Source organism: Loxodonta africana, chromosome 3 (assembly GCF_030014295.1).
Source record: "Loxodonta africana isolate mLoxAfr1 chromosome 3, mLoxAfr1.hap2, whole genome shotgun sequence".
In the NCBI taxonomy this organism is placed as follows: Eukaryota; Metazoa; Chordata; class Mammalia; order Proboscidea; family Elephantidae; genus Loxodonta; species Loxodonta africana.
Genome location: NC_087344.1, coordinates 107,517,363 through 107,544,853, shown reverse-complemented (window position 1 = coordinate 107,544,853; position 27,491 = coordinate 107,517,363). Strand labels below are relative to the sequence as shown.

General features: G+C 38.3%; 1 protein-coding gene across 3 annotated transcripts in view; it reads right to left on the bottom strand.

Moving 5' to 3' along the window:
- Nucleotides 1-27,491, bottom strand: part of SGIP1 (SH3GL interacting endocytic adaptor 1) — a 249,418-nt gene that overhangs the window by 57,639 nt on the left and 164,288 nt on the right. For 2 of the 3 annotated variants that reach the window (XM_064282103.1, XM_064282104.1), the window contains exons 11-14: nt 24,140-24,232; nt 17,993-18,067; nt 7,541-7,668; nt 6,495-6,621 (exon numbers count right to left, since the gene is read on the bottom strand). In XM_064282103.1, coding sequence (XP_064138173.1) covers nt 6,495-6,621; nt 7,541-7,668; nt 17,993-18,067; nt 24,140-24,232 — 423 coding nt within the window. Of the gene's footprint in view, nt 1-6,494; nt 6,622-7,540; nt 7,669-15,150; nt 15,670-17,992; nt 18,068-24,139; nt 24,233-27,491 lie in introns of all 3 variants that reach the window. The other variant, XM_023549496.2, reaches the window with a different exon arrangement.

The following is a 27,491-nucleotide window of genomic DNA, read 5'->3' as shown; positions in this document are numbered from 1 at the left end:
GCAAGTCTGGCAATAGTCGTCCATTTTATTGCATCCTAATTGCAATTTCAGAAAGTGCAGAGGGAATTTACTAAAACACTCCTTTTTATTTTTCCCCATTTTTCCGGTCTCCTATGTCGCATTCCTCGTCATAAGAATATATATATGTATTTACATTTGACAATAATGGATGTTGTATCTGAAAGACTACTTATCCAAAACAGAGTTAAATACTAACGCCAACCAAAAAATGTCCTTCTATTTGTGGCATTACATTTGCAGACGAGTTAGGAAAGAGCCCTGGTTGACAGAGTTAAGTTCCTTGGTCAGAAAAGGTGTTTTGATTTTTTTTTTCAATTAACTACAGTTAATTATATTAACTACAGATTAGCTTTCATTTTTTTAATATAAAAAATTGAAGATCACATACAAACCAAATTCATATAATATTTTCTTTAATATTTAGTGTTTTCTAAGTAGCCATAGCATTTTTATATAGAAAAGCGAGACTGGGTCTTTTGAAGAAAACCGGGATTTGGAAATGCAGATGGGGGAAAAAGGACAAAGCGGGTGTAAATTAGAATCTGGTATGCTATGTACTACTTACCTTCAAAAGTCAAATAAAACTTTCCTCTGTCAAACCAAACGAGGGAAGGCTGTTCATTCTCTGTATGGCCAGGAGTTGAAGCGGGATGGGAAAGGTTAAGGAGAGGGAGAGAGAAGGACACAGTATGAGTTAACAGAGCAGGTCATTAATCTCACTATGGGGTCAGGTGGAGGCACAGCATGCCATTCACGTGCAGGGAAAAAAAAGGAAGGCTGGCAATCTACGTTTGGTTTTAGTTCAGGGATCAGAAAGCAAAAGCAAAGCTATGGAGGCCTGAAGGGATGGGCATGTGTTGCTGGCGGCTGGGTACTTGGTGCTGTGTGCATGGAGCAGTAGTCTTCCTGGCCATGCAGGGGCATCAGCATATTTTAACTGCACTAGTTTGGGCAAACTGTCATTCAGCAATTGCTGTATCCATTTCATCGAGAGTGTCATCCTCTTCTAGGTTTTCACAAAAAGATAAACTTGGAGTTATGGGTTGTATAAAACATTAGCTTTTAGTTTTAAACGACAACAAAATTGTATATTGATTTAAAGTTCCTGGGAGATGTTATACGTCTTCCAACCCCTCCCCTGGTATCACATTAGGCATCCAGACACAAAACATCCTTTACCTACATACCAAAGAGAAAACAAGGTTACTAAGGCTGCTCTATTGTTTGTTTGTTTGTTTAAATTAAAAAGCAGTCAGTGGACATGTAATTCTGAGCAGTTAAATTATTCCTTTCTTCAAAAATTCACAAAGCAATAGCATCTCACCTTTTTTTTTTTTTTTTTGAACCTTTTCACTGAGAAACTGTCATGCAACCTCCTGCTTTGTAATATGTTCACTTAAAAAAGTTTCAGTGGCATGAGTTCCAGGATGGACACAGAATATACAGGGTGCATCTGAGAAGCACCAGACACTCAGGAGGTGAGAAGCATGTCCATGAAGTTTATAGCATTCAGATGGAGTAATGGCTTGGATTTTTAAAGTCTAAGTATCTAGAGATCACTCGGCTAGCACCATACCTGCAGGCGTTTCACAGCGCCTTTCAAACGAGGGCAGTTTGTCATAAAAAACATCATCTTCTGACACTATGAACCAAAGAAACATAAAGGAATGGAAAACAAAAACACAAATACAAATCCCAAATGAAATCAAGCAGCACACTTTACTGATCAAAACACAAGAAATGATTTTAATGGAAAAAAGAAACAAAACTTAAGTCACTGAGGTTATGATTATTTTATGAGGATTCTATGAGAAGAAAATAAAATAAAATAAAAGGCCAAGTTTCAGCATCTGTGAATTTGGCTGAAGTCAGCCCTACAGTAGAAGTCATGCTCCATCTTCTCAGGGAGTTGTTAAAGGCGTTATCATTAATAATTGACTTGTGTGAGTGTATTTCACTCCCACACAATTCTCAAGTGGCCAGATATATGTCCATCAACAAGAACCTCCTGATGGAGCACTGACAGCTCAACAGGATCACCCAGCATGCACCTTTCCCCCATGGGGAAGAAGAAGCTTTTAACATGAGCATAAAAAGCTGCAGTAGAAATCTGAGGTCCCTGTATGAACCATTCCATTTCAGCCTCATCAGTATCGAAATTCGATTTGCCTTGCACCTGGCTTTGGTAGTTATGGACTGTTAATTTTGAACAGCATTATTGTACTTCCCTCTTTGGCTATGGACTCCAGCTGTGGCCAAATGTCTTTGCAAATTGGCAACAACATCAGGAACTGATGCTCAGGACCTGAACAGTTCTAGACCTTTGCACACAGTCTCCCTCCTTACAAACATACACAGGCAATTGGGATTTTTCCACTACGTGAATTACAAAAAAAGTACTCAATGCCACAGGTCCTATGGGTATTACTACAATTTTTATAGAAAATAGAATAAAATCTGGATACAAATCATTAAGGGAGAATCCTACCTACAATATAGAGATGTAAGATGAGAAAATGAATGAGGATAGTAAAATTATTCCATGAAGAGTAATATTCCTTGGAAAACATTCTATTAGCTTGCCTCCTAGACTTAGGGAGTAAGGCAGAGAAGCTATGTCTTTGTCAATTCTTAAGGCCTTAGGACATCACTTGTCCATTATAATTTTTAGTGTATGCGTAGCTTCCCTGGTAGCTAGAACAAGTTACTGTAACTTCTATATATCCCAGGATACATAGAAGAGGAATAGGACAAAAAGGACCAGCAGTAAAAGACACTCAACAATGTTTCTAGAAAACAGGAAACAAAATATTTACATTGGCACGAACTGGATGTAAAGTGCCTTTTCAGACTCACTTGTGGGAAATGGCACAGGGTATACCCTGCTGTTGAAGAACTGATTTCCTATATACAATCTCCTTAACATAAGGCGCCTCCAACACGCCGCCTGTCTTTGAGCTGAAATTACAGCTGAATAATTTCATAAGGGTTGAGCAGTATGTTTATGATTTTCTTTATAGTGGTTATAGACTTTGAGAGCTCAGGAAAAAACATTCTAAATAAATGAGAGAACTTCAAAAAAATAAATCACTGGATAGTCCTGTGCTTGGTTTAAAGAAGGGCAACACCCACATTAAGTGCAGAGGGTTAGTCCTTAAGGGCTAACTGTGGAAATTGTCTCAAATCAATCTGGGATGAGGAAGCTAATACTGGAAACATACCTTTCCAAAATAATAACAATAATAATAATAACATAGGAAAAAAGAAGACTAAAATCAAAGGTGAGAATTTTTTATTGGGATTATAAATATTCACTTCCAAAAATCTCTATTTTTGGGTAGAATAATTGGCAGTTAATGCGAGTTTTATTTTTATTAAAGCTTGTTCAATTCAGAAAGCTTGGAGAGATAAAGACTTAGAGGAAATATTTTAAGTTTTAGATGCTATGGTTAATATTCCACTACTGAATTGAATTTACTTCTGCTCAAAGTCCATATGGCTCTTCCTTTGGTGCCCATAAATGGTCACCTTTCAATCAGTACAGATTCCTGAGATGTTAAAGATGCAATTTAAAATGCATAATTAACAGTGAAAGAACATACTGAACAGTGAGTAAAAATTGCCTTATGGCGGCTTTTTTGTGGTGGGGTCCTAAAGGGAGAGATTACTAACATATTAAAAAGTTGCCATCAAATATAAAAATAAACAATAAAAATGGATATTTAGAAGCAGAGACAATGCCCTGTTTTGAAGAGGGAGTTAAATGTCTAAGAGTTTTTTTCTTCTAATAGAATAATTTTTAACATTTTCTCTATCTCCAAAACATTAGTAGGAATTTTTTCCCAAAGCCAAAGAGTGCAGGTGCCGTGAGCTTTTTTAGAGTGGAAAAAGAGTTTACTGTATTTCACTGATTTTAAGATGTGCATTTTTTTTTTTTTTATTTTAACATCTCTGAAATTTGGGGTAGATCTTATAATTAGTGTCATAAGGATGCATTACATCTTTGCTTAATCGATATCTTTCTCCCCTCTTTCTTAGTCATATGTAAAATAATGATGTACCCTATATTTGAGGATATCTTTAATTCAATGAAATGGAGTCACATAGGAGCGCGCATTATATCAGTGTGACTATATACAAGAAGGCTTATTTTCAGCTGTAGCATTGGACTGACTACTTCATAATCATAGCTCTCGTGAAAGACATTATGCCCAAAGTTCTTTAGAGGCATTTTCTTATATGAACTGTTGTGTAAGAAGACAGATTAGACTTGCTTGTAAAAATTTAGTCCTTGAATTACTTCAAACTTTGCTTATTTTGTTCCCACCACATTTGCCCCAAATTTGGCTCAAGTGTAATGGAGAATGTCAAAAAAGTATTGTGGTGGTAGCAGGAAATTGTTGAACCATCAATTTCAGGGAATTTGCTGCTAAAATTCTCTATGACAAGGCAAGCCATTTGACTACATTAAATTGACAGTCCACGTCAGCCATGGAGACACCCCTTGGTGCTAAATAGCCGAAGCACATCCTCTACAGAAAGAGAGAAAGCAATACACAAGAAGCTGCTGGCAGTCAGTCATTTGACAATGTATTTACTTCAGAGAGAAGTGGTTGTCAGGTGACCCACAGCAGCAGGAGGAAATAAAGAACAGGAGGGTGAGAAATGCAGTGAGGAGATGAAAGCCAAATAAAAAGAACAGAACCAAACAGATTAAATCAGAATGTTCCTCAGCAATGAAACAATGTGACTACTCTCTTACGTGGGTATTTTCTTTTAAACCTCTCTGTGGTTCATCTTGAAAATACACATGTGAGGTGTGTTAAGAATCAAAGTAGCTGGCCAAGATTTGAGATTTCTGCAGCACAGAGCACAGAAACACAATGTACACAAAACATGGACACAGTTCAAGTTCCCTGTGTGTGCAATTTTCCCTGTGAATCTGATAAGTTGAAAGAACATGTTAGATGTTTCATGTGAGGTCACTTGGTTGGCTTTCTGAGTAACGGTTTACCCTTCTTCCTTTTCTCTCTGAACAATAAGGGAAATCACATGGAGTGGGTAGAACACATGATCTTGGGAGATTAAAAAAAAAAGCAGAGAAGGAGTGGAGAAAGTGACTGTAGCAGTCAGGGAGTATTAAAGAGGTAGAGTTCAAAAACAAAGCTGGGATGTCACAGAAAAAAAGAGAGTGAGAGAAATCTAAAAATAGGAAGCCCCAAGTTCCCCAATTAATGACGCAGATAAGAAATAGGCTTGGCTATATAAATAATGGTAAATAAATGTCTATTAATGAATCATATGAAACTGGTAACTGGCTATATTTTCTCCATATTTGATGGGATGTTTGGGATAGTATGATTAAAAATACAAAGCATGTAATATAGTAAAAACTCTTAATGGGCTCTAAAGGGCACACCTTAAAGACAGGCAGTTTTTGTCCAGAAGAACTTTAGGCTTTGATCAAGCTACTTCTCACATGAGCAACTCTATACTATGCTCTTTGGTAAGTAGCAACAAGAATTTGTTTAACTTTGGTTTATGATTCTCCCAAGCAAAGCAGAAGTCTGGGAGGGGAGTTCTAGACAATGAAGGAAGAGAATGGGGAATGGGGTTGCATGGGAAAGATGGAATGTGAAAGCCCCATGTTAGACAAGAGAGATGCCGTGCAAAAATAAGAGAGGAAGTAGAAGCCTATGGAAGGTGGGTGAAATGGTGTAGAGAGAGGCCAGCCTTGGGAAGAGGGAAGCCACTCCAGGCAAAAGGAGGTATTTAGACCTGGGAAAACCATCCAGCGAGCAGCCATTCTCAACTCTTCACTTTCATCACACCATAATGAAAAGAGGCACAAAGGCATTTACTGAAAATGCCAGCAATGAATTATTTCTCTGGGAAAATTTTATCATACATCACTGAAAAGCACTAAAAAACAAACGAACAAACAAAAAAAGATTTCAAAAAGTTTGTTCAAGTCCCACAATGCCAATGTTTATACCATTTGTCAATATAAGGACAGCCAAAAATGATGAAGAAATGAAAGATTCAAGAAATAAAAGTTCTAAATTTTGTGATTTCTGATGTATTACACTGTTGGAATTTAAATAAATATCCCCCCTCAAAAGAGACTACTTTTATTACAAGGAACAATACCTAAATTACAGGACCTTATTTGGTGGTTTCTTCTTTACTTTTATGAAGAACTCTGTATATGTGACACTATAAGAAAAATCCTGCAAAACACAGGTGTTAATATTTTCATTTATTTATTTATATACTTGACATTCATTTGTTTATTTACTTTGCCTCCTTTGCTGAGAAGGTGCATTTAAAAGAAGAGTCAGATGATAGTAGCAAAACACACAGCAAAACAATTTTGACCAGAAACACAGGGACTTGGGGATTGGGGATGTCAGATCATATAAAATAGCCAGTCAAAACCACAAACGGATTAAAAGAGAGGAGATAATTTTTACCAACTGTGGGAGTAGTGGCTGCACTCAAGGAATTGGTGGACGATATTGAAGAAGTGCTTTCAGCCCGGGCTAGGGGTGCTATCGGAGGAGGGCTGGAAGAGTGTATGGGAGGGCTAAAAGGTCTGGACTGCAGGAAGAAGAAAAGAGATGAAAAGTTAGATATACAAGTTGTAGTACTTTCATATTTTTAATATCTCCCAGCCCCAGATATGATGAGTCTGGCTCTTGAAGGAGTAAAAGTGAAACTGTTTTTACACTGGAATTGATTCAATATACCTACACAGGGGCTCATGGAATGCAGCTAGAGGAACCCTAAACCATAAACATGCTAAACTCAATAGGTACGCCAAGATTTAGAGAAGCTGGTATCTGTGATGCTATCAACAGTTGTTTCAGGACTGAGAACTCACAAGCCCTCAGGGACTAAGCAGGTAACGTAATGTGAGAGCTCGTAGCCATCTAAGGAGACTCAAAAACACTGTATTGTGTTAGCCAAACCAAACATTATTATAAACTATAGGCATCATCAATTTCTAACTTCTACGTTCAGAAAGCAAAGAAATTTGCCTCTACCACAAGTCTCTTGACAAAAGTTCAAACGGAATGTTTTTCTTTTTCCCCCACCCTTAAAACACAAGGCAAGAAACTTCTGGTACAAATTCATGGGGGCCACAACTCTCCTTTTTAAATTCACATAGTGTGCCTACCACCAATAACTCTTCTGTAGTCTGGAGTCTGAAATAAGGACCTGTCCTTCAAAATCAGATAACATTATGGAAGGAAACATCTCCCTTTCTAAAGGATTTAGCATAATTGGACATTACTATCTTAATTTTCATTAAACCCCACTGTAGCAGAGCTGCGAGTTGAAATGTATACCCATACTTCAGTGACTCTCTTTCAGATGCAATCTCTAAGGGCCATTTGTACTAGTGCTCTAATGCTGAGACCTAAAGTCGAGTTGCCCTGTGTCCAGGCATTTTTGAGTTTCTGTTTGTCATTCTCACTATCTGTTTCTGAGCAAGCTAGGGTAGAGGGGAACATACCACATCTCCAACTCCAGGCTTTCCTGGAGGTAGCTTTGGCCGAGATGGAGGCCGGGGAGGAGGTGGAGGTGGGGTGGTGCTACTGCAAGGAGCCAAGGGAGTGGCTGGTCGAGCAGGGGAGGATGCACCTGAAAAACAAACTGGTATTAAAAATGTCCGGAAACACCTGTCGCCAAAGCACCGCCATTGCTTGATCCCTCCTTCCCTGTTCCCACGACAGCAACGTCAGTCCTGCTTCATGTCAGCAGTTACTATATCAAACACTATAGCATGTGGTATTTTTTTTTTTTTTAAGAAAAAAAAAAATCACTCAGTTCTACTATGGTTGATGACAGAAGCTGAAGCTCATTGCCTTTCCTTGTCATATAGCACCGAGTGAAAGGTAAATCCTTTAATTGCTCTATGACAGAAAATACATTCTTAAGATTCTTATGACTGCATGGTGGGGACCTTTTATTTTGACCACATACACACCAAACTTATGATATATTTTCTTATTTTCTGCTTATATTCAGAATTTATTTATATCCAGAATGAATGAATGGAAGTTAGAACTTGAAGGAAGATGAATGATTTTTCCACGTTAGGTTGTTTTGTAAACACGTAAACATGAGTAAGAGAATTACCGTTTTTACTGTGCTTGCAAAACCTGTGCTCAAACTTTATAAATTTGCCTGAACACCTGACAGCAAGCAAAAGAAAAAAAAAATGAGTAAATAAATCAGATGTTGCATGAGTACTTTGTGTCAAGAATCTTAATAAACACATTGAATTTAGAGGATTTTTTTGGAGGCTGCATTGGAATTTGCCTACGTAGACTTTGCCCATGATGAGTTTTGTGATGATTTCTGAAAGAGCCACTTGGATTTATCTTTCTGGCAGTCAATGACAAGCACATGAAACAAAGAAGACGTACAGAGGCTGGCATGCACATGACAGGACACTGGTGGGGTCTCTGAACGCGGGGGACTGATCTTCAGTCATACATATGGGAAACATGGGAAAACCACTTGGTTAAACACCTTAAGAAAGTCAAATCAATATTCAAACAGGTCTTGTTTGGAAAGGTTTCAACTACCTCTGAAGTTTTGTCACTTTAGAGAGAAATACAGGCATAAAATCATTCCAAGAAAATTCTAAGAAATTCTGCCCCAGGAAAATCTTCCCTTCTCACCTGAAACGCCCAAACACACACACAAACACACAGACACATCCTAATACACACATATACACACAACTGTTCTCTGGAGAGTCCTAGATCAATTTTAGTCTCCATATTTTCATATTCTCAGGGATCTCTGAAGTTGAGTATCAAGAACCCTCATCTCAGAATTTACTTCTGAGAAGAGTTCATGTGGGTAAACCCTGCTCCTCTTGTTTAAAGGATCTGAAATCTTCAATGTGTTTTTCTATGCTGCTTATTATAAATGTAATCACAGTAGCGGGAAACTCTGTTAATTATTAACATCATCCCCAGCCTACTCCCTCCACTGCCCCCCTCCCTGTCTCTACATCCACTTCCTTTTCACCACTACCACTTTCTTACTATATTCTTAATTTTTATTTTATTGGGCCAGGAACCATGACAGGCACTTGCCATGCATTATCTATTTAATTCTCACAATAAGTTTCTAAGGTTCATATTGTTATTATCTCAGTATTTGGAAGAAAAAATGAGAGCTCAGAGATATTCAGTAACTTGTCCAAGGTCACACAGCTCAAATGGTCTATTTAACTCCAAAGCCTAACTCTTAAATACAACCTCATGTAGATTCAGATGGACAGCAGAGTCCCATATTTTGTATAAAGCCTGTTCCTATTTTAGCATGATCTTTTGCACATCTCTCTCGATATAAATATTCTTAGTCTTTGGTTAATCTCCCAAGGGGGTAAAAAATAAGATACGCTTTGCTAGATTCCACTACAAAGTTTTCTCTTGAGTATATATATATATATTAGGAGATTTACACCCGGTATGTTTTCAGAAGACAGAAGTGACAGCGTAGAGATGAGAAATAAACCCTTAAACAGCAACTCTTTGTCAAGAAGTTTCATGGAGCTTTTTTTGAGGGGTTTTCTACTTCGCTTTTGGCTTAAAAAAAAAAAAAAAAGGTAGTTAAGAACTACGGCTGCTAGCCAAAAGGTTGGCTGGTTGAATCTACCAGGCGCTCCTTGGAAACCCTATAGGGCAGTTCTATTCTGTCCTATAGGGTTGCTATGAGTCGGAATCAACTCAACGGCAGTGGATTTGCTTTCGTTTGTTTAGCTTTGGGAGAATCATGCCATAGTAATTGCCCAAAATATGTATCCATGAGTCTACTTTCCAGCAATATTCTTCTGAAACAATATCAGAAAAGGTCAGCTGCTTATCCTTTTCCTAACTGCTCCAGAAGAGAAAACAAACAAAGAAACAAAGAAACAAACTCGCTTAGATTAATGCTTGAGAAAGTACTGAGGGGCTGTCATCAAAGCAGAGTGGAATATCAAAAAAACACTGGATGAAGTGTCAGCTGATCTGAGTTCTGGCCATGCCCGCCTCCTACTAACTATGGGATCTGAAGCAGGTCTTTAACCTCTCTGAGTTTCGGCTTCCTTATTTTCAAAAGTGAAATGTTTCTAAGGTGGTTGTAAGACTCAAAATTAAAAAAAAAAAAAGCTATGAAAGTGTTTACTAAACTGTAAAATGCTACTCAAATGTAAAGCATTAGATGCTGATGATGATGGTAAACATCTTTTGAAACAGATACAACTAAATGTAAACAAACAAAAAAATGTGTCCAGTTAATTGTTTTCCATTTCCTTTATGGACACCTTGGTTAACTTATTTTTTTCTTTACCAAACTCTTTACGGAATTAATTTAATTGATTTGTTGTGCAGCTAGGAAGACACTAAGAAGGTGTTTAAGAAGCAAAAGGACATGTCAGTGAAACACTGCGTGACAGAGCCCTGAGATTCAGCAGAAGATGCTTGGGGCCTGAGGTGTATTTCACAACAGAATGAAGCCTTCGGATGCTTTTGTGAGATCACACAGTCATTTCATATTTTGAGTCTAGGAGGCTATTATTTGTGCCTCTCTATATTTTTATCCACACTATTCCATCTTCAATTATACTTTCATTCTTCCCCTCAAGCAGGGTTTATTCACAAGGACAATACTGAAAAATAAGCTCAATTACATCACTGTTTAAGGTTTAACTTAAAAAAAAAAAAATCACATGTACATTAATTGCATTTTGTGATTTCAAAAAGTTGGCAACCGTTGACATGCTCTCAATCCATTCGCTGCTCTCAGGTTGAGGCTCCGTCATAGTTTCTTTGGTAATCCCTGAGAACCACATAACTTTGGCTTCAACTTTCACCTCTCACCTTCTGTGTGGGTGAGTTTGGCGACGGGGCGGGGGGGGTGGCGAGTAGAGGGGGTACGGAGCAGTTGAGGGCCCTGGGAGAAGTGGTAAAGACACAGGCTACAGAACTCAACAGATCTAGTGTCAGATCTTGGCCCTGCTATTTACTAGCTTTGTGATCATGGCCAAGTTACCTCTTTGGGCCTTAATTTCCTTATCTACAAAATGAGGCTAACACAAGGTTGTTAATAGAAGCAAGTGAATTATAATATACGTGCTTTGAAATATGTAAAGAACTAAGCAGACTTCCCAAATTGTGTTCCTTAGAACATAATTATACCATTTCTCTGGAAAAAAGTATCAGATATGTGTGAACGGGCTCCATACTATGTCTCTTTTTGGAGATTAGCATATTAAAAGTCCTGAAACACTGCTGTCTAATAGAGTTTTCTGCCATCATGGAAATGTTCTAGAATTGTACTGTCCAGTAAGATAGTACGAGCCACATTTGGCCACTGAGCACTTAAATTGAGGCTAGTGTGACTGAAGAAATGAATTTTTACTTTTATTTAATTTTAATTCATTACAGTATCAATTAAAATAGCCATGTGGCTGCTAGTGGCTACAGTATTGGACAGGGCAGTTCAAAACCTGTAGTTAGAAAATTGTTATCACTGTTGTTAGTTGCCATCAAGTTGATTTTGACTCATGGCAACCCCATGTGTGTCGGAGTAGAACTGCTCCATAGGGTTTTTAAGGCTGTAACTTTTAGGTAGCAGATCACTAGGTCTGTCTTCCGAGTTGCCTCTTGTTGGCTTTATTTGGTTAATTCAACCCTGTATACCCCCCCCTCAAAAAAAACCCACTGCCATCGAGTCGATTCCGACTCATAGCGACCCTTTAGGACAGGGTAGAACTGCCCCACAGGGTTTCCAAGGAGCACCTGGCGGATTCGAACTGCCGACCTCTTGGTTAGCAGCCATAGCACTTAACCACTACACCACCCTGTATAGCTTGAGTTTATTTGTTTATGAGTGAATGTGTGTGTAACATCTATTAATATTGTTCTAGGTTCTCAAATTGGAAAATGTTGCACTGAACATTCTATTTCTACTACCACATATATTTTCCTGCCCCCCAAACTTGTTGCAAACTAATAAAATTCTCCTTCTCATCCCTGGCACACAACCCACATAAGAAAAATGGTAGGCTTTGCCAAGGATCAGAGTCTGCATTCCAGTAAAGCAACATTCTGGCCAAACAACGTATCTATAACATTTTGCCATTAAAAAAAACTAAAATTCTTAAGAGCAAATACTTAACATTTGACTGTCTTTTAGCAGCAGCTATAAGACTGTAGTAGGTACTGTAGGTACTGTCTATACTTGGTCAGTGACAGTCACCTTGCTATGAATGAAATTTGAAAAATAAGTACAATGGTATCCAGTTAAACATCACTTAAAAAGTACAGGAAAAGTTAGTCCCATCAGGCTACATGTTATAAAAAGTGACAGCAAAAGGCATTGCTAATTGTTATGGATTGAATTGTGCCCCCCCAAAATATTTGTTGTAACTCCTAACCTCCATGCCTGTGGTTATAATCCCATTTGGGAATGAGCCGTCTTTGTTACCATAATGAGACAGGATTAGCATAAGGTGTATCTTGAGACAATCTCTTCTGAGATGTAAAAAAGATTAAATGAGCAAGTGAAAGAAGCAGAGAAAGGGAAGAGAGATGCCAAGCCACATGAAGGTCGTCCAGAAGCAGAAGTTCAGAAGAGTCAAGGACATTTCTCCAGAGCCGACAGAGAGAGGAAGCCTTCCCCTAGAGCCAGCACCCTGAATTCAGACTTCTTGTCTTCTAAACTCTGAGAAGATACCTTTCTGTTTGTTAAGGCCATCTACTTGTGGTATTTCTGTTATAAAAGCATGAGATAACTAAGACACTAATCTTTAAAACATGAGGCCACATCCTATTGTTTTAATCCTAAATTTACATTTTTGCAGTCTATGTGTGTTCCACAAATAAAAGATTAAGCAGCAAATAAACTGGGACTTAATTAGGGAGGTAATGGTGCAAAGTTTTATTTATTCATGGGCTTCACTGGCCTAGTTCAATATCCCAATTAGAAATTCAATCCTTTAATACCAGCAAAGTACAGCTTTTTCTAGCTCAATTATTAAGAATCAATAATCTTCACTGGTAACATTTTAAAATAATTTCAAATAAGAATATGGTAGACAAACATTCAAACAAGAAAGCCAAAGCTTCTCTCTTCAATCATTCAATCAGTGGTCAATTCAAATGGGGAAGGTCATGGAGAAGACACAAAGGGGTAATAAAGCCCACTCTCCCACTGATGGTGTTTACTTTGAGCAGAGTGATGCACCGCTGGAGGTGGGCAAGCGTTCCTGGAAAAGCCTGGCCCAGCAAAGAAAGCCCCTTAGAGAACACTGGAAGCACATCCCTCTCTTACAACCTGAAAACCAGCTTTCTTTTCTAAAGTAGAGTAGCCAATCGGAGGTCTGAAGTCTCCACACAGGGATCCTTTACTACCTTTAGAAATTAGAAAGGAGTCTTGCGTACCCCAAAAGACCTAAAAAAGCAATAAAGCAATGGACCTGGGTGTTCTAACCTTCTCGAATTATAGAAAGGAGCACAGAGGAGTACATTTAGAGAGAAGAATTTTACTGACCTTGTTGATAACACTTGGGCAGTATAGGTGGGTGTCAGCGGTCAAATAAGCTTGAGATGTTTTATAACTAAAACTTACAAGGGCACCAAGAGAGCAGTCGTTAAGAACTCGTGCTGAGGATCAGACAGACCTGAGTTTGAATCCCAGGTCTATTACTCCTAGCTATGAAAACTTGAGAAAATTACTTGACATATTTGTGCCTCAGTTTTCCTTGTAAAATAGGGGAAAATAACTGTTACCTACTACATGGTGTTGTGAAGATATGTGCATAAAGCATTCAGCATGGCAGCCAGGACAAGAAAGCATTTAGCATGGCAGCCAGGACAAGAAAACTATAGCTGTTGTTTTTATGGGAAAAAAAAATGGCCCTGAGAGGTCCTGTGGTAAAGATACATGCTAACATTTTTTAATATAATACTCCCCAAACATTTGAGTATTGAATAGTTCTCTTTTTTGGGGGGGAGGGTTCGAGGGTACAGGAACACATCTACTGATGTAAAACATTGGTTTTGTGAGCAGTACACAGAGCAAACACTGAAAGAGGCTCCATTGAAAGGGGCAGCAATGATGACCAAATACAAATACCTTTCCTTTCTGTCTCTTACTAGATCTAAGTAACAAACCGGGTTGCCTCTTTCAAAGCAAATGGAAAACAAGTAGTGGATGTGACCTCATGGAAGGTGCTAAACCAAACCCACAAGCACAAGACGGAAGAGACTAGAGGATCTAGCCAGACAAACTTGAGTAACAGTGGAAAAAATGAGTTGGAAGAAGATGCGCTAGAAAAAATCTTGCTACTTCTTTGGTATGCATGGCAGGTGCTCCCATGGTTTCATAATTAGAAAACACAAAATGAAGGTTCACATAAGGAAAACCAAAAAAATCCAATTCAATGTCAAAATTTGCATACAGAGTCCCAAAAGACATATTTCTGATAGATCTTTTCCATCACCTGTCCCCATTCTTAGAGTTTACATCATAGGCTGATAAGTGTGCCAAGTAGTCAAATCAAGAACAGTTTTGTTTTTGGTTGATTAGGCTGGGGATAAAATCAGGCATCCTCCTTTTGCTTTCCCCTCAAATCTGAATTTTAAACGCTGCTTTTCATTCAGAAGAAATTAGCTTGGTTAACATGATCTCCCCTACTCCTCCCTCCCCCCACACAAATGACCTACAAAGATCTAGGATCCTTGTGAAGCCATCTGATAAGGAAATCAGACGTTTAACACGAAACCCACCCATTGTGTAATCCAGCTTTCTAGAACTTTTTTGAATTCCAAACAATGACATCACAGCTTGCTTAAAAAATATACACTTCCTAACTGCAGGGTGGGAGGCAGGGCACTCCTAAGGGCTGGGAGTGCAGGGCAGAAAACATCCACAGACTTGGACTATGACTATGAGCATTCGATGAACTAGGACATGCCACAGGGCCACAGGACACCCAAACCAAAGGAGGGGTAGCTGAAGCTCTAAAGCCAACTGCCAGGCAGGAAAAGAGTGTTGTTCACACTGCAGCAGCCACGGCCATTCCCTGTCACACGAAGCACACCAAACAGTAAGACCTACCACTGGCAGTCCCCGTACCACTGCTGGAGCCAGGTCCAGGGGACGAAACCACAGTCCTGTAGGTGGGTGGTGGTGGGGGAGGTGGTGTTGCTCTCTGCCCCAACCCAAAATCTTTAGGAGATGAGATTGTTTCTAAGTAATCATCTTTAATGAAGGTCTGCTCAGCAACTTTCTTCTGGACTTCTTCTAAATTGAGTGGCGATGGTACATTGCGAGGAGGACCTGGAGGTCCAGGAGGACCTGGAGGCCCTGGGAGGGCCGGAAGGCCAGGAGGGCCAGGAGGGCCTGGAGCTGGGGACTCAGCTGGGTTCTCTGATGCCGCTGGTGGGGACACCACCTTTTCCCTTGGAGTCAACTCTGGAGTAACATGTTCCGGGGACGTATCGGAAAAATGGACCCACTTGTCTTCAGCATTAACAGCAACAGACTTGGGGGACAATACTGGGCCAAAAATGCTGTCCAAGTCATTGATTGAAGGTAGTTTTTCAATTTTGACCTCTGTGGCTGACTGGTCATTTCCTGTGGTTAAAGTAGTTGATTTTAAACTTTAATTGACTTTGTTAATGTTATTTGTATGGGGGGAGGAGGCATGATAGCTACAAACATGAGGTAAAGCCTGGCAAATACATGCCTCAGTGGGTGTATTTTATGAAGCAAACATATTTGTATTGACTTAGGAGCTGAAGACGAGGGAAGATTTCCATTTTTTGCTTCCGTTATGTGAGCATTGTTGTTTTACGATATTATTTTACCCTTTTGCAAGGTACCCACAGTTACATTTACCATCATTAACGTGATGAGCATGATATAGCTCTCCAAGGCTGCTCACAAGTGGATAAGTGTGACATTTTGAGAAGACAGCATCAGTTTCACAGAGAAATAGAGGCTCTGGAACTGCAAATTCTAAAAGGGAGGTCACTTTTGAAAATCTGCCGTACTGAAATATGCACAACACAGTGTTTTTTATTTTTTGTATTTTGAATAGTGTTTTATAAAAATTGTCTATGCTAGAATATTAAATGAAAATGTTTGATAAACTAATCATAGTATCTGCTGGTTTTAAAAATTATCACATCATAATGAGTTGTATATACCAGAAACACAGTATAAAGATCATTTAAAGAGATAGACACAAATATTTACAAACACACACATACACACCCCACATACAACACAGATGAAGGTTATTGAGAAGGCATTTGGTACTTATTAGAGCTGTGATAGATCTACCTGTTTAACAGGGAAGAAAATTATGAAAGCATCTTTATAAATTCTCTTCAAGTCTAACCTGTTAACACCGTTGGCATGGCTGTGATATTTATCTGTCTGAAGTCAATGAAACATAAAAGTCTGTTTTGCCTAAATATTGGAGTCAGCTGTTCTTTTTAATTTATCTCCGGAACAAGAGAAAAAAAAAAATTAAAAGCAATCTTCTACAGCTTGGAATAAAATAATTGATAACAAGTGGCATGTGAGGAACTATATATATATTTTTAATTATAATTATTCAAATTAGAGAAGCCCTGGTGGTGCAGTGGTTAAGAGCTATGGCTGCAAACCAAAAGGTCATCAATTTGAATCTACCAGCCACTTCTTGGAAACCCTATGGGACAGTTCTACTCTGTCCTATAGGGTCCTTATGATTTGGAATTGACTCCACAGCAATAGGTTTTATTTTTAATTCAAATTAGAAATTGTTACTCAAATAACTGGAAGGCATGGGCAGATGCTTGAAGGAATAGAAGCCACTTTACTGTTAAATAACCCTTGGGCTATAAGAACTGGCTTAGTACTTCCATATTTCTAGTTTGAAAGGAATTAACCTCCAAGGCTCCAATGCTACAGATAAGTGGGGTTAGCACTTTGCATGATCCACACAATTATAATGTTTTTCCTGGTAGAATTATTTACATCTAACATAATTTATAGGAATGAAAGGGGTCAAAATGGGTTGAAATTGTGAGCACCATAATTTCCTTACGAGACTTTTCAATGACTCTCTATTGGGTTTGACACAAAAGAAATTTCTTAGATGACTATGCCTTACATTTGCTTTTGCTGATAAATACCCCACTCTGAAGCTCTCACACTCACCAGGCTGCATAAATAGCAAAGGATGAAGCTGCAATAGAATTCCAAAGGTGATAAAGAACCACATTCTACGAGTCCAGACACAGAAAAAAACTATTACTACTTTGACTTGCTAGTTTAATGAGACTAGACAGATTAAAAATTATATGAACACATGGTATTAATTTTAATAGACAATAAAGATAAGCCTCAGACAAAAATGATCTGTCTAAACACATGCAGCAATTCCTTGCCATATTTCATCATCTTTACACATCTCTTTGCCATGGGATAATAAATAATTTAACAACTACTGGGAAAAAATTCCCTACCAGCCAAGTATGCCGCACATCCTAGGAACCATTTTGTATCTTTAAAGACTAAACAGTTTGAATTGTAGCAAAATTTTTATTGTTCCTTGGAAAAACATTGTGCCTTGAAACTTTATTGATCTAGAAATCAATAAAATGAGATCCAATGACGTGAGATGCTAATTAAACAATGACTTTTTATATTGAGATTTTTTTCTTTCATTTGACATGTAAGTGTGGCCTTCATTCAACAAAATTAAAAAGAGGAAAAATTAATTGAGAAACTGACCGTTTTCTGGAACTTGGGAGGTGTTTCGAAATAAATTGTAAAGGTAAGATAAACACAAACATTTTAACATCCAGTCTAGTTTATAGCTCCCGGTACTTCAAGGGCATGTTGAGGTCTGGAGCCACTGCTCTGACTGCCACGTCATCCCAGAGTAGAAAAGACTACAGCTTACCTGGTCCAACGGTTAAGGGCGAGCCTGTTCGGGGTGGGGTGGCTGGTACATTTTTAGGAGGCAGTGGTGGAGGTGCTAAAAAGAGAAGACAAGTCCAATGTTATTGCTCACTTTCTTCCTAAATTACATTATACACTTTAGATAAGCAGGATTTGGGCTTTCACTCAGATTCCTTCTGTTGGGGCTAGACTACCCATTGATGGTCTAAACTTTTTAAGTTCAAAGGCAAGGGGCCGAAGCAAGATCCATTCAGATTCTTCTGTTTTAATGATAACAAGAATTTGTCCAAAGAATATCAGGTAGTAACAATAATATTACCATTTTATTCATGCATTCAGTTCATTCATTCGATAGACCTTAAGTGCCAACCAAGTCCCATGTCCTGTATTAAGAACTAGGGACATACGGCTAAATAAAAACAGCTTCTGCCCTAAAGGAATTCATGCCTAAGTAATGAAAATCAAGTAAAGAGGCAATTTCAAAGCAGGATATCATGAAGGAAATACAGACATACCTCATTTTATTGTGGTTTGCTTTATTATGTTTTGCAGATATTGACTTTTTTTTTTTTTTTTTTTACAAATTGAAGGTTTGTGGCAACCCTGTATTGAGCAAACCTATCAGCATCATTTTTCCAACAGCAGTGCTTACTTTATGTCTCTGTGACATATTTTGGTAATTCTCTCAAGATTTCAAACTTTTTCATTATTATTATACCTGTTATGGTGATCTGTGATCAGTGATTTATGTTATTACTATTGTAATTGCTTTGGGGCACCATGAACCGTGCCCACATAAAACAGTGAACTTAATAGATAAATGTTGTGTGCGTTCTGACTGCTCCACCAACCGGCTGTTACCCCATCTCTCTCCCTCTCCTTGGGCCTCCATATTCCCTGAGACATGGCAATATTGAACTTGGGCCAATTAATAACCCTACAATGGCTCCTATGTGTTCAAGTAAGAGGAAGAGATTAATGCCTCTCACTTTAAAGCGAGGAAGGCATGTCAAAAGCCAAGGTAGGCTGAGAGCTAGGCCTCTTGTGCCAAATGGTTAGCCAAGTTGTGAAAGCAAGGGAAAAGTTCTTGAAGGAAATTAAAAGTGCTACTCCAGTGAACACATGAATGATAAGAAAGAGAAACAGCCTTATCGCCGATGTGGAGAAAGTTTTGGTGGTCTGGATAGAAGACCAAACCAGTCACAACATTCTCTTAAGCCAAAGCCTAATCCAGAGCAAGGCCCTAACTCCAATTCTGTGAAAGCTAAGAGAGGTGAGGAAACTGCAGAAGAAAAGTTTGAAGCTAGCAGAGGTTGGTTCCTGTGGTTTATGGAAAGAAGCTATCTCCATAACATAAAAATGCAAGGCAAAGTAGCAAATGTTGATGTAGAAGCTGCGGGAAGTTATCCAGAAGATCTAGGTAAGATACCTGATGAAGGTGGTTACACTAAACAACAGGTTTTCAATGTAGATGAAACAGCCTTATATTGGAAGAAGATGTCGTCTAGGACTTTCATAGCTAGAGAGAAGTCAATGCCTGGCTTCAAAGCTTCAAATGACAGGCTGACCCTCTTGTTAGGGATTAATGCAGCTGGTGACTTTAAGTTGAAGCCAATGCTCATTTACCATTCCAAAAATCCTAGGGCCCTTAAGAATTATGCTAAATCCACTCTGCCTGTGCTCTATAAAAGTGGAACAACACGCCTGGATGACAGCACATTTGTTTAAAACTTGGTTTACTGAATATTTTAAACCCCCTGTTGAGACCTACCGCTCAGAAAAAAAGGTTTCTTTCAAAATATTACTGCTCATTGACAATGCATCTGGTCACCAAAGAGCTCTGATAGAGATATACAAGGAGATTAATGTTGTTTTCATGCCTGCTAACACAAGATCCATTCTGCAGCCCATGCATCAAGGAGTTATTTTAACTTTAGAGTCTTACTATTTAAGAAATATATTTGGTAAGGCTATAGCTGCCATAAGTAGGAATTTCTCTGATGGATCTGGGCAAAGTAAATAGAAAATCTTGTGGAAAGGATTCACCATTCTAGATGCCATTAAGAACATTAGTATTTCATGGGAGGAGGTCAAAATATCAACATAAACAAGAATTTGGAAGAAGTCGATTCCAATCCTCATGGATGACTTTGAGGGGTTCAAGACGTCAGTGGAGAAAGTAACTGCAGATGTGTTGGAAATAGCAAAAGAACTAGAATTTAGAAGTGGTGCCTGATGATGTGACTGAATTACTGCTATCTTTTTTCATGATAAAACTTTAACGGATAAGGAGTTGCTTCTTATGGATGAGCAAAGAAAGTGTTTTCTTAGATGGAATCTACTCTTGGTGAAGATGCTGAGATCATTGTTGAAAGGACATCAAAGGATTTAGAGTATTACATAAACTTAGTTGATAAAGCAGCGGTAGGGTTTGACAGGGTTGACTCTAATTTTTTTTTTCTTGAAATTAGTCAACATTTTATTGTATATCCTTTCAGTCCTTTTGCTATGAATATATATACAATATATATGTATATATAAAAGCCAAACCAAACCAGTTGCTGATGAGTCAATTCTGACTCATAGCAACCATATAGGACAGAGTAGAACTGCCCATATGACTCCAATTTTGAAAGAAGTTCTACTGTGTGTAAAATGCAATCAAATAGCATTGCACACTACAGAGAAATCTTTCATGGAAGAGTCAATTGAAGCAGCAAAGTTCATTGTTGTCTTATTTTAAGAAATTGCCACAGCCACCCCATCTTTCAGCATCCTGATCAGTCAACAGCCTTCAACACTGAGGCAAAATCCTCCATCAGCAAAAAGATTACAACTCGTTGAAGGCTCAGATGATGGTTAGCATTTTTTTAGCAAGCAAGTATTTTTTAATTAAGGCATGTACATTTTTTTTAAGACATATGCTATTGCATACTTAATAGACTTCTCATTAAAACCCATTGCTGTCGAGTCAATTTCAACTCACCATGACCCTATAGGACAGAGTAGAACTGTTTCACAGGGTTTCCAAGAAGCAGCTGGTGGATTCGAACTGCCGACTTTTTGGTTTATAGTTGAGCTCTTAACCACTACGCCACCAGGGCTTTTAATAGACTACAGTAAAGTGTAAACATAACTTTTATATATATTGGGAAACAAACAATTCATGTGACTTGCTCTATTGTGGTAGTCTGGAACGGAACTTGCAATAACTCCGAGGTATGTCTGTTACAGGCTGGGTTATAAAAACAGCTCATGTGAGATTTTAATCTCCTCAGGAGGTTGATTACTGCCTGGATTGAGTCTAGAAAGATTGCTCAAAGTTATATTCTTTTAATTTTACTCTATTTTTGAAAATCTGAAGCAAAATGATTTGGGTCAAGGAAGAATGAGTAGATTCCTTCAGTAAAAATTATAGCCAAACAAATTCCTGAGGTAGAAAAAGCATCACATTATGGTCCCTACCCAAATATTTACCATTCTGAATTGGGCTTGTCACTTTTTGGGCAAAGTTAGGAATGGTTATTTCAACAGATATATATTTTTTCTTATTCTGTCCTTAAATGTGTATTTTCTTGTCACTGGCCATACTTGGTAGATTCAAAGAGCTCACACTGATCTCAAAGCATCCCAAAGTCCAGTCATGAATCTGAACCTGGCCCAATCTTTCATAACCTAGGAGTCCCTCGGTAGTAATGCTCTCTGAAAAGTTGGCAGTTCAAGTACACACAGAGGCACCTTGGAAGGAGTGGATCTGTTTCCAAAAAATCGAGTCATTGAAAACCTATGGAACATAGTTCTACTGTTACACACGTGGGGTTGCCATGAGTGGGAAACAACTTGATGGCAACATTTTTTTTTTTTTTCTTTAATAATCTTAAAAGCAGAGTGAGTCAGGAGGGCACATAGCAAAAGAGCTCTTCCCAGTACCCTCTAACTGCATACATTAGGAAGAGCCCCTTTTTGTCATTCCTTCCTTTTTCTATCACCCGTCAATGTATTATAGAGGGCACCCTGCCACCACACAACAGGCACAACTAACAACTGTCATCCTAAAGTACAGAGATATGTGGTTTCTAACACGAGTTATGAGCTTCTGTAAACTAACCTCAAATGAATCATGTTTCCCCACAGAAGTTAAGAGTCAATGGGGGACTCTGTTCTTGATTAAAGATCTCTGCACACAATTAATCAAGATCATAATCAACAAAATATCATAAAAGCAAATAAAAAGTCATACAAGTGTAACCATTCAAAAGATTAAAGTTGCACAGCGTGCATGAAATGAGCAGAATTGTACAATGCACATCAATTAAACAACAGCCTCTGCTGTGCTATTAAATATAAATACAGCCCATAAAACTCTCAACTTGAAAATACTAATACCAAAAAAACCAAACCCATTGCTGTCAAGTTGATTTCAGCTCACACTGACCTTGTAGGACAGAGTAGAACTGCCCCACAGGATTTCCAAGGTTGTAAATCTTTACAGAAGCAGACTGTCACATCTTTCTCCACAGAGTGGTTGGTGGCTTTGAACTGCTGACCTTTTGGTTAGCAGTCAAATGCTTTAACCACTGTACAACCAGGGCTTCTTGAAAATACCAATACTTGGACTTAAAACCAATACATCATCTACATTGTCATTTCATTTCTTTCTTGGCATGTAGGAAGGGCTCTCTAGGAATAATTTGGATATCCCAGGTCTCTAAAGAAAGCTTTTCAAGGAAGTTAGAACTTTTTCTCTGGCTTTGCTTCCCAGTAGGAAGGAGAATCATTCAAATCACACCACTGAGTTTCAAGCCCTAACAAAACTCATCTTTGAAGTATCAGAACTTTAAAAAGCATGTTGTTGATACTATTTTTCATATCCTATTTTATGGAGGAGATATCCTTGGGAAGGCTGGATCACATGGTTTTATAACAATAATGTTCCCAACTTCTTGGCCTTTGATTATGAATCTCTTCGTTAATTTCTATAATTTTTTTTTTTGGGGGGGGAGGCAGGTGGAGATATCATAAGGCAAAGTTCTGGGCTGCCGACTGGGAAAAAGTATTAGCTGGTCTGCACATAAGCCTTAAATTCTGTGGGTGGTGTAAATTGTTAATGTGCTCGGCTGCTAGCTAAATGAAAGGTTGGAAGTTAAAGTCCACCCAGGTGCACCTTGGATGAAAGGCCTGGTGATCTACTTTAAAAAATTCGGTTATTGAACACCCTTTGGATAAGTAGGGTAACATTCTGTATAATCAACAAGTATAATTTTTTTTTTTTTGCCGGTGGATTTATTTATATCTAACATAATTTATAGGCATGTGAAGGCTCTACTTCTATACACATGGGGTCACCATGAGTCAGAGCCAACTCAATGACAACTGGTATGTGAACTTCATCTAGTAAAAACACGCTTTACCCCCCAAACACCCTTCTCTGAGATCCAAATCTTCCATGGGCATTTTAAGGAATGCACAGCAGCTGTGGCTGGTCTACTGAAACAAGACCTCAATAAACCCATCAAACTGGTGGCTTGACCAAAAGGAGCAATCCTTTCGGTGCAAATGGTCCAGCCCACAACACGTGAAGGACTATAAAGATCTTCAGAACCTCCTTCCCCACTCACCTAGGGTGGGGGGCATGCTGGAATAAGCAGTGCTGCCAGCCCTGCATTAAGGTAAATTTGCCATGATCCTGTCTCCGCTTCTCTCTACCATTCAGCCTTGTTTCTTTAGCTCTCCAATGATCTCTCTTTACTCTCGAACGTGGCATCAGTCACTCTACAGAACTAATAGGGACCATATCTGATTTGTTCACCTTTGTATTGTGTGATAGCCGGTAGTTCTTTAGCTCATTTGCATCCCACTCTCTTCATCATATATGATATATATATATATCGAATGAATGACCAAACAGAAATGGGGCATGTGGATTCAATGTTAATAATTTTACTTTATTTTATTTTTTATTCCTGCCTCAATAACCTTCTTTAGGCCTCTTTAAAACTTGTTAAGACAACAACATTTCTTCTTAATATTATGCAGTTCAAATGTTGCTTAAGTAGACAGACTTTTTGAGAGTTGCCTAATTTCACTATGCAGACAGACAGTAAAATGACTCACTCCTTTTTCCAGACAGAACAGACATATAACTTACTTCCAGTGGGAAAAGGTCTTGTTAACTTTGGCGACTCAATGCTTGGATTAACTCGTTGGCCTGAACCCCATATCTCGGGCTGATCTAAAAGAACTGGAAACATAGAAAGAAAATTTCTCAGGATGAGTTCAAAACAGGACACTCCCTGGATTTTAGAACTTAAAACTTCAATTTAAAGCTGAGCATCACAAAATTATTTCCTCCCCCCCGCCTCTGCACTGGAAAATTAATTTAGGAATGTGCTGCTCCTCACTCTACTCAAACAGAGAATGAAAACAGCAGTGATGTCTGTGTGTAGGGGGTGCCTATGTGTGTAAACATAGCTAAGTAAAAACTTTCAAAACACAGCTTCTACATTGTCTTCCTGGTTGACCACTTAAACCAAAAAAGTGCCGTCGAGTCGATTCCAACTCATAGAGACACTATAGGACAGAGTAGAACCACCCCATAGAGTTTCCAAGGAGCGCCTGGTGGATTTGAGCTGCCGACCCTTTGGTTCGCAGCCATAGCACTTAACCACTACACCACCAGGGTTTCTGTTGACCACTTAAGGACATCTAAATCAGTGATTGTACTAACTCCGCTTCTGGCACCCATTTGCAAATCAGGCATTAAACTTGTGGGCATTTGTTTTGTTGTAAGATGGTTTGTTTAAATTTTGCTATGAATATGCAGCAAAAATAAAAACGCCTGGGCTATATATAGTGGTTTGTATCTTTAAAGGGTCTTCCAGGGTTTTTAAATAAAACCTTTTTAAGCATCATAAAGAGAAATAAAATTATTTTTAAATGCTTGGAGAATATCCTAAGAGAATATCAGAAAATTAACAAATTCTTAGATACCTGAAATGAATCAGGATATGCATAAAGGTAATCAGGTACTGAGCCTAGAGACACTGAATTTAATATTTCTCCTTTTTTTTTTTTTCTCCTTGTTTTGAGTTCTTTATTACTATGGTAACAATGTAAATAATTACTTCTTAGCACCTATCATGGGTCAGGCACTACACAAGTATTGCTTTTTATTTTTTTAGTTTTATTTTGGTTAATTATATGTAATGTATAATTTGCCATTTTAACCATTTAAAAATGTATATTCAGTTATATTAATTACATTCACATTAATGTACAATCAATCATTATCAGTTCCAAAACTTTTTAATGACCCCAAACAGAAACGCAGAACCCATTAGATAATAACTCCCCACTACCCCTTTCCCCAGCCTCTGGTAAACACTAATCTACTTTGGTCTCCATACATTTACCCGTTCTAGTATTTCACATAAGTGACATTATATAATATTTGTCCTCTTGTGTTTGACATTTCAGTCAGCATATGTTTTCAAGGTTCATCCATGTCATAGCATATATTGGAACTTCATTTCTCTTTATGGCTGAGTAATATTCCATTGTACGCATATACCATATTTTGTAGATCCATTCATCTGTTGATAGACACGGGTTGTTTTCACATCTTGGCTATTACGAATAATGCTACAATGAACCTTAGTGTACGAGTATCTGTTTGAGTCCCTGCTTTCCATTATTCTGGGTATATACCTAGATGTGTAATTGATAGTTATATGGTAACTCTGTATTTAACTCTTTGAGGGACTCCCAAAATGTTTTCCACAGAGGCTGAGCCATTTTACATTCCCACCAGCAATGGATGAGGGTTCTAACTTCTCCACATCCTCACCTACACTTGTTATTTTCTGTTTTTTTTTTTTTTTTTTTAAATAACAGCCATCCTAGTGGGTATGAAGTAGTCCCTCATTGTGATTTTGATCAGCATTTCCCTAATGGCTAATGATGTTCAGCATCTTTTTATGTGCTTATTGGCCATTTGTGTATCTTCTTTGGAAAAATGTCTATGCAAATTCTTTGCCCATTTTTAAAATGGGTTGTCTGTTGCTGAGTTGTGCAAATATTCCTTTTAATTCATTGCGGTGGAGAGCATAGGCTGGGAAGTCAGTCAGATGTGGGTTTGAATCCAGGTTCTATTCTTACTGTAGGACCTTGGGCAAGTTATTTAATCTTTCTGACCTTTTGCTCTTTTGGGTATAATACAAGGATAATAAAAATTTAACCCAGTTGAAGGAGGAGGATTAGAAGAAGGTAATGTATATAAATATACTGTATATAGAACACTTAGCACAAGGTCGCTTACTATTTTTATATATTTTAATCCTCACAACACCACCATGTGGTTGAGGGAGTGGTCAAATAGCTTGAACAAGAGCTCAGATCTGATCCAAATATACTTGACTCCAAAATATTTTTTTCCCAGGGCTTTTAAACTAATGATTGCAGAATCAATCAAAAAAAGTAAGAGTGGGTAGATAAGAAAGGGAAGTGTGGGTTTTGGAAGAGCAGTGTGGTTAGTGCAAATGTTGAAACTTTACGGGACATCAGGGGCTGAAAGCATAGAAAGAACAATCAAGCTAGGCTCATTGACAAGTCCATGTGTATATCACTTCTCTATCACAAACCTCAAAGAGGCCTTGGCTCTATTTTATTTTAACATGAACTCAAACATTCTCAAGGTGTGAAACAGTATTTTTTTTTTTATCCATTCAATGTGGGACACCACCATGGTTTTTAAGATTTTTAAATCTTATTTTGTGTATCAAGTTTCCATAAAGTTATGGAATGCATTAAATAATACCTTAAATTTGATGCAAGAAATCAAATCCCATTTTCAGTTCCTCCACAATTATGTCAGTGACTGTGTAATTGATTATAGGTGAGCTTGTAACACAGCTAAGGCCTTACTGCAGGGCCACCTTTATATAGGGATTCTAAGTTATAGGCATTTAAATAACTGAAGGAGTATTCAGCAATTCTCCTTATACCTTTTCTTAACTATATCATTTAAAATACTTCAGGTGTGGCTGACTGCTAGCTGTCTCCCAGCATCCATTTTCCACATTTATAGTTTGAATTTAGCTGGTCCTATGGTACTAAATCCTCCCTGGGGGGCTCCAGTTGGAAGTAATATGTCTTCCAAATTTTGCCCTTACAAGAATTGGCAATGAGTTCCATCGGCCCTTTTCCCCCTGTGATTGTTAAGGTTCACCCCTCGAGGTGATCAGCCAGCAACCTGGTGACAAGTTGATTACACTGGACCGCTTCCATCATGGAAAAGGCAGTTTTCTGTTCTTACTGGAATAAACACTTATGCTGGATATGGATTTGCTTTCCCTGCATGCAATGCTTCTGCCAAAACTACCATCTGTGGACTTACAGAATGCTTTATCCATCTTCAAGTTGTCTCACATAGCATTGCCTCAGATTAAGGGACTCACTTCACAGCAAATGAAGTACGGCAATAGTACCATGCTCATGGAATT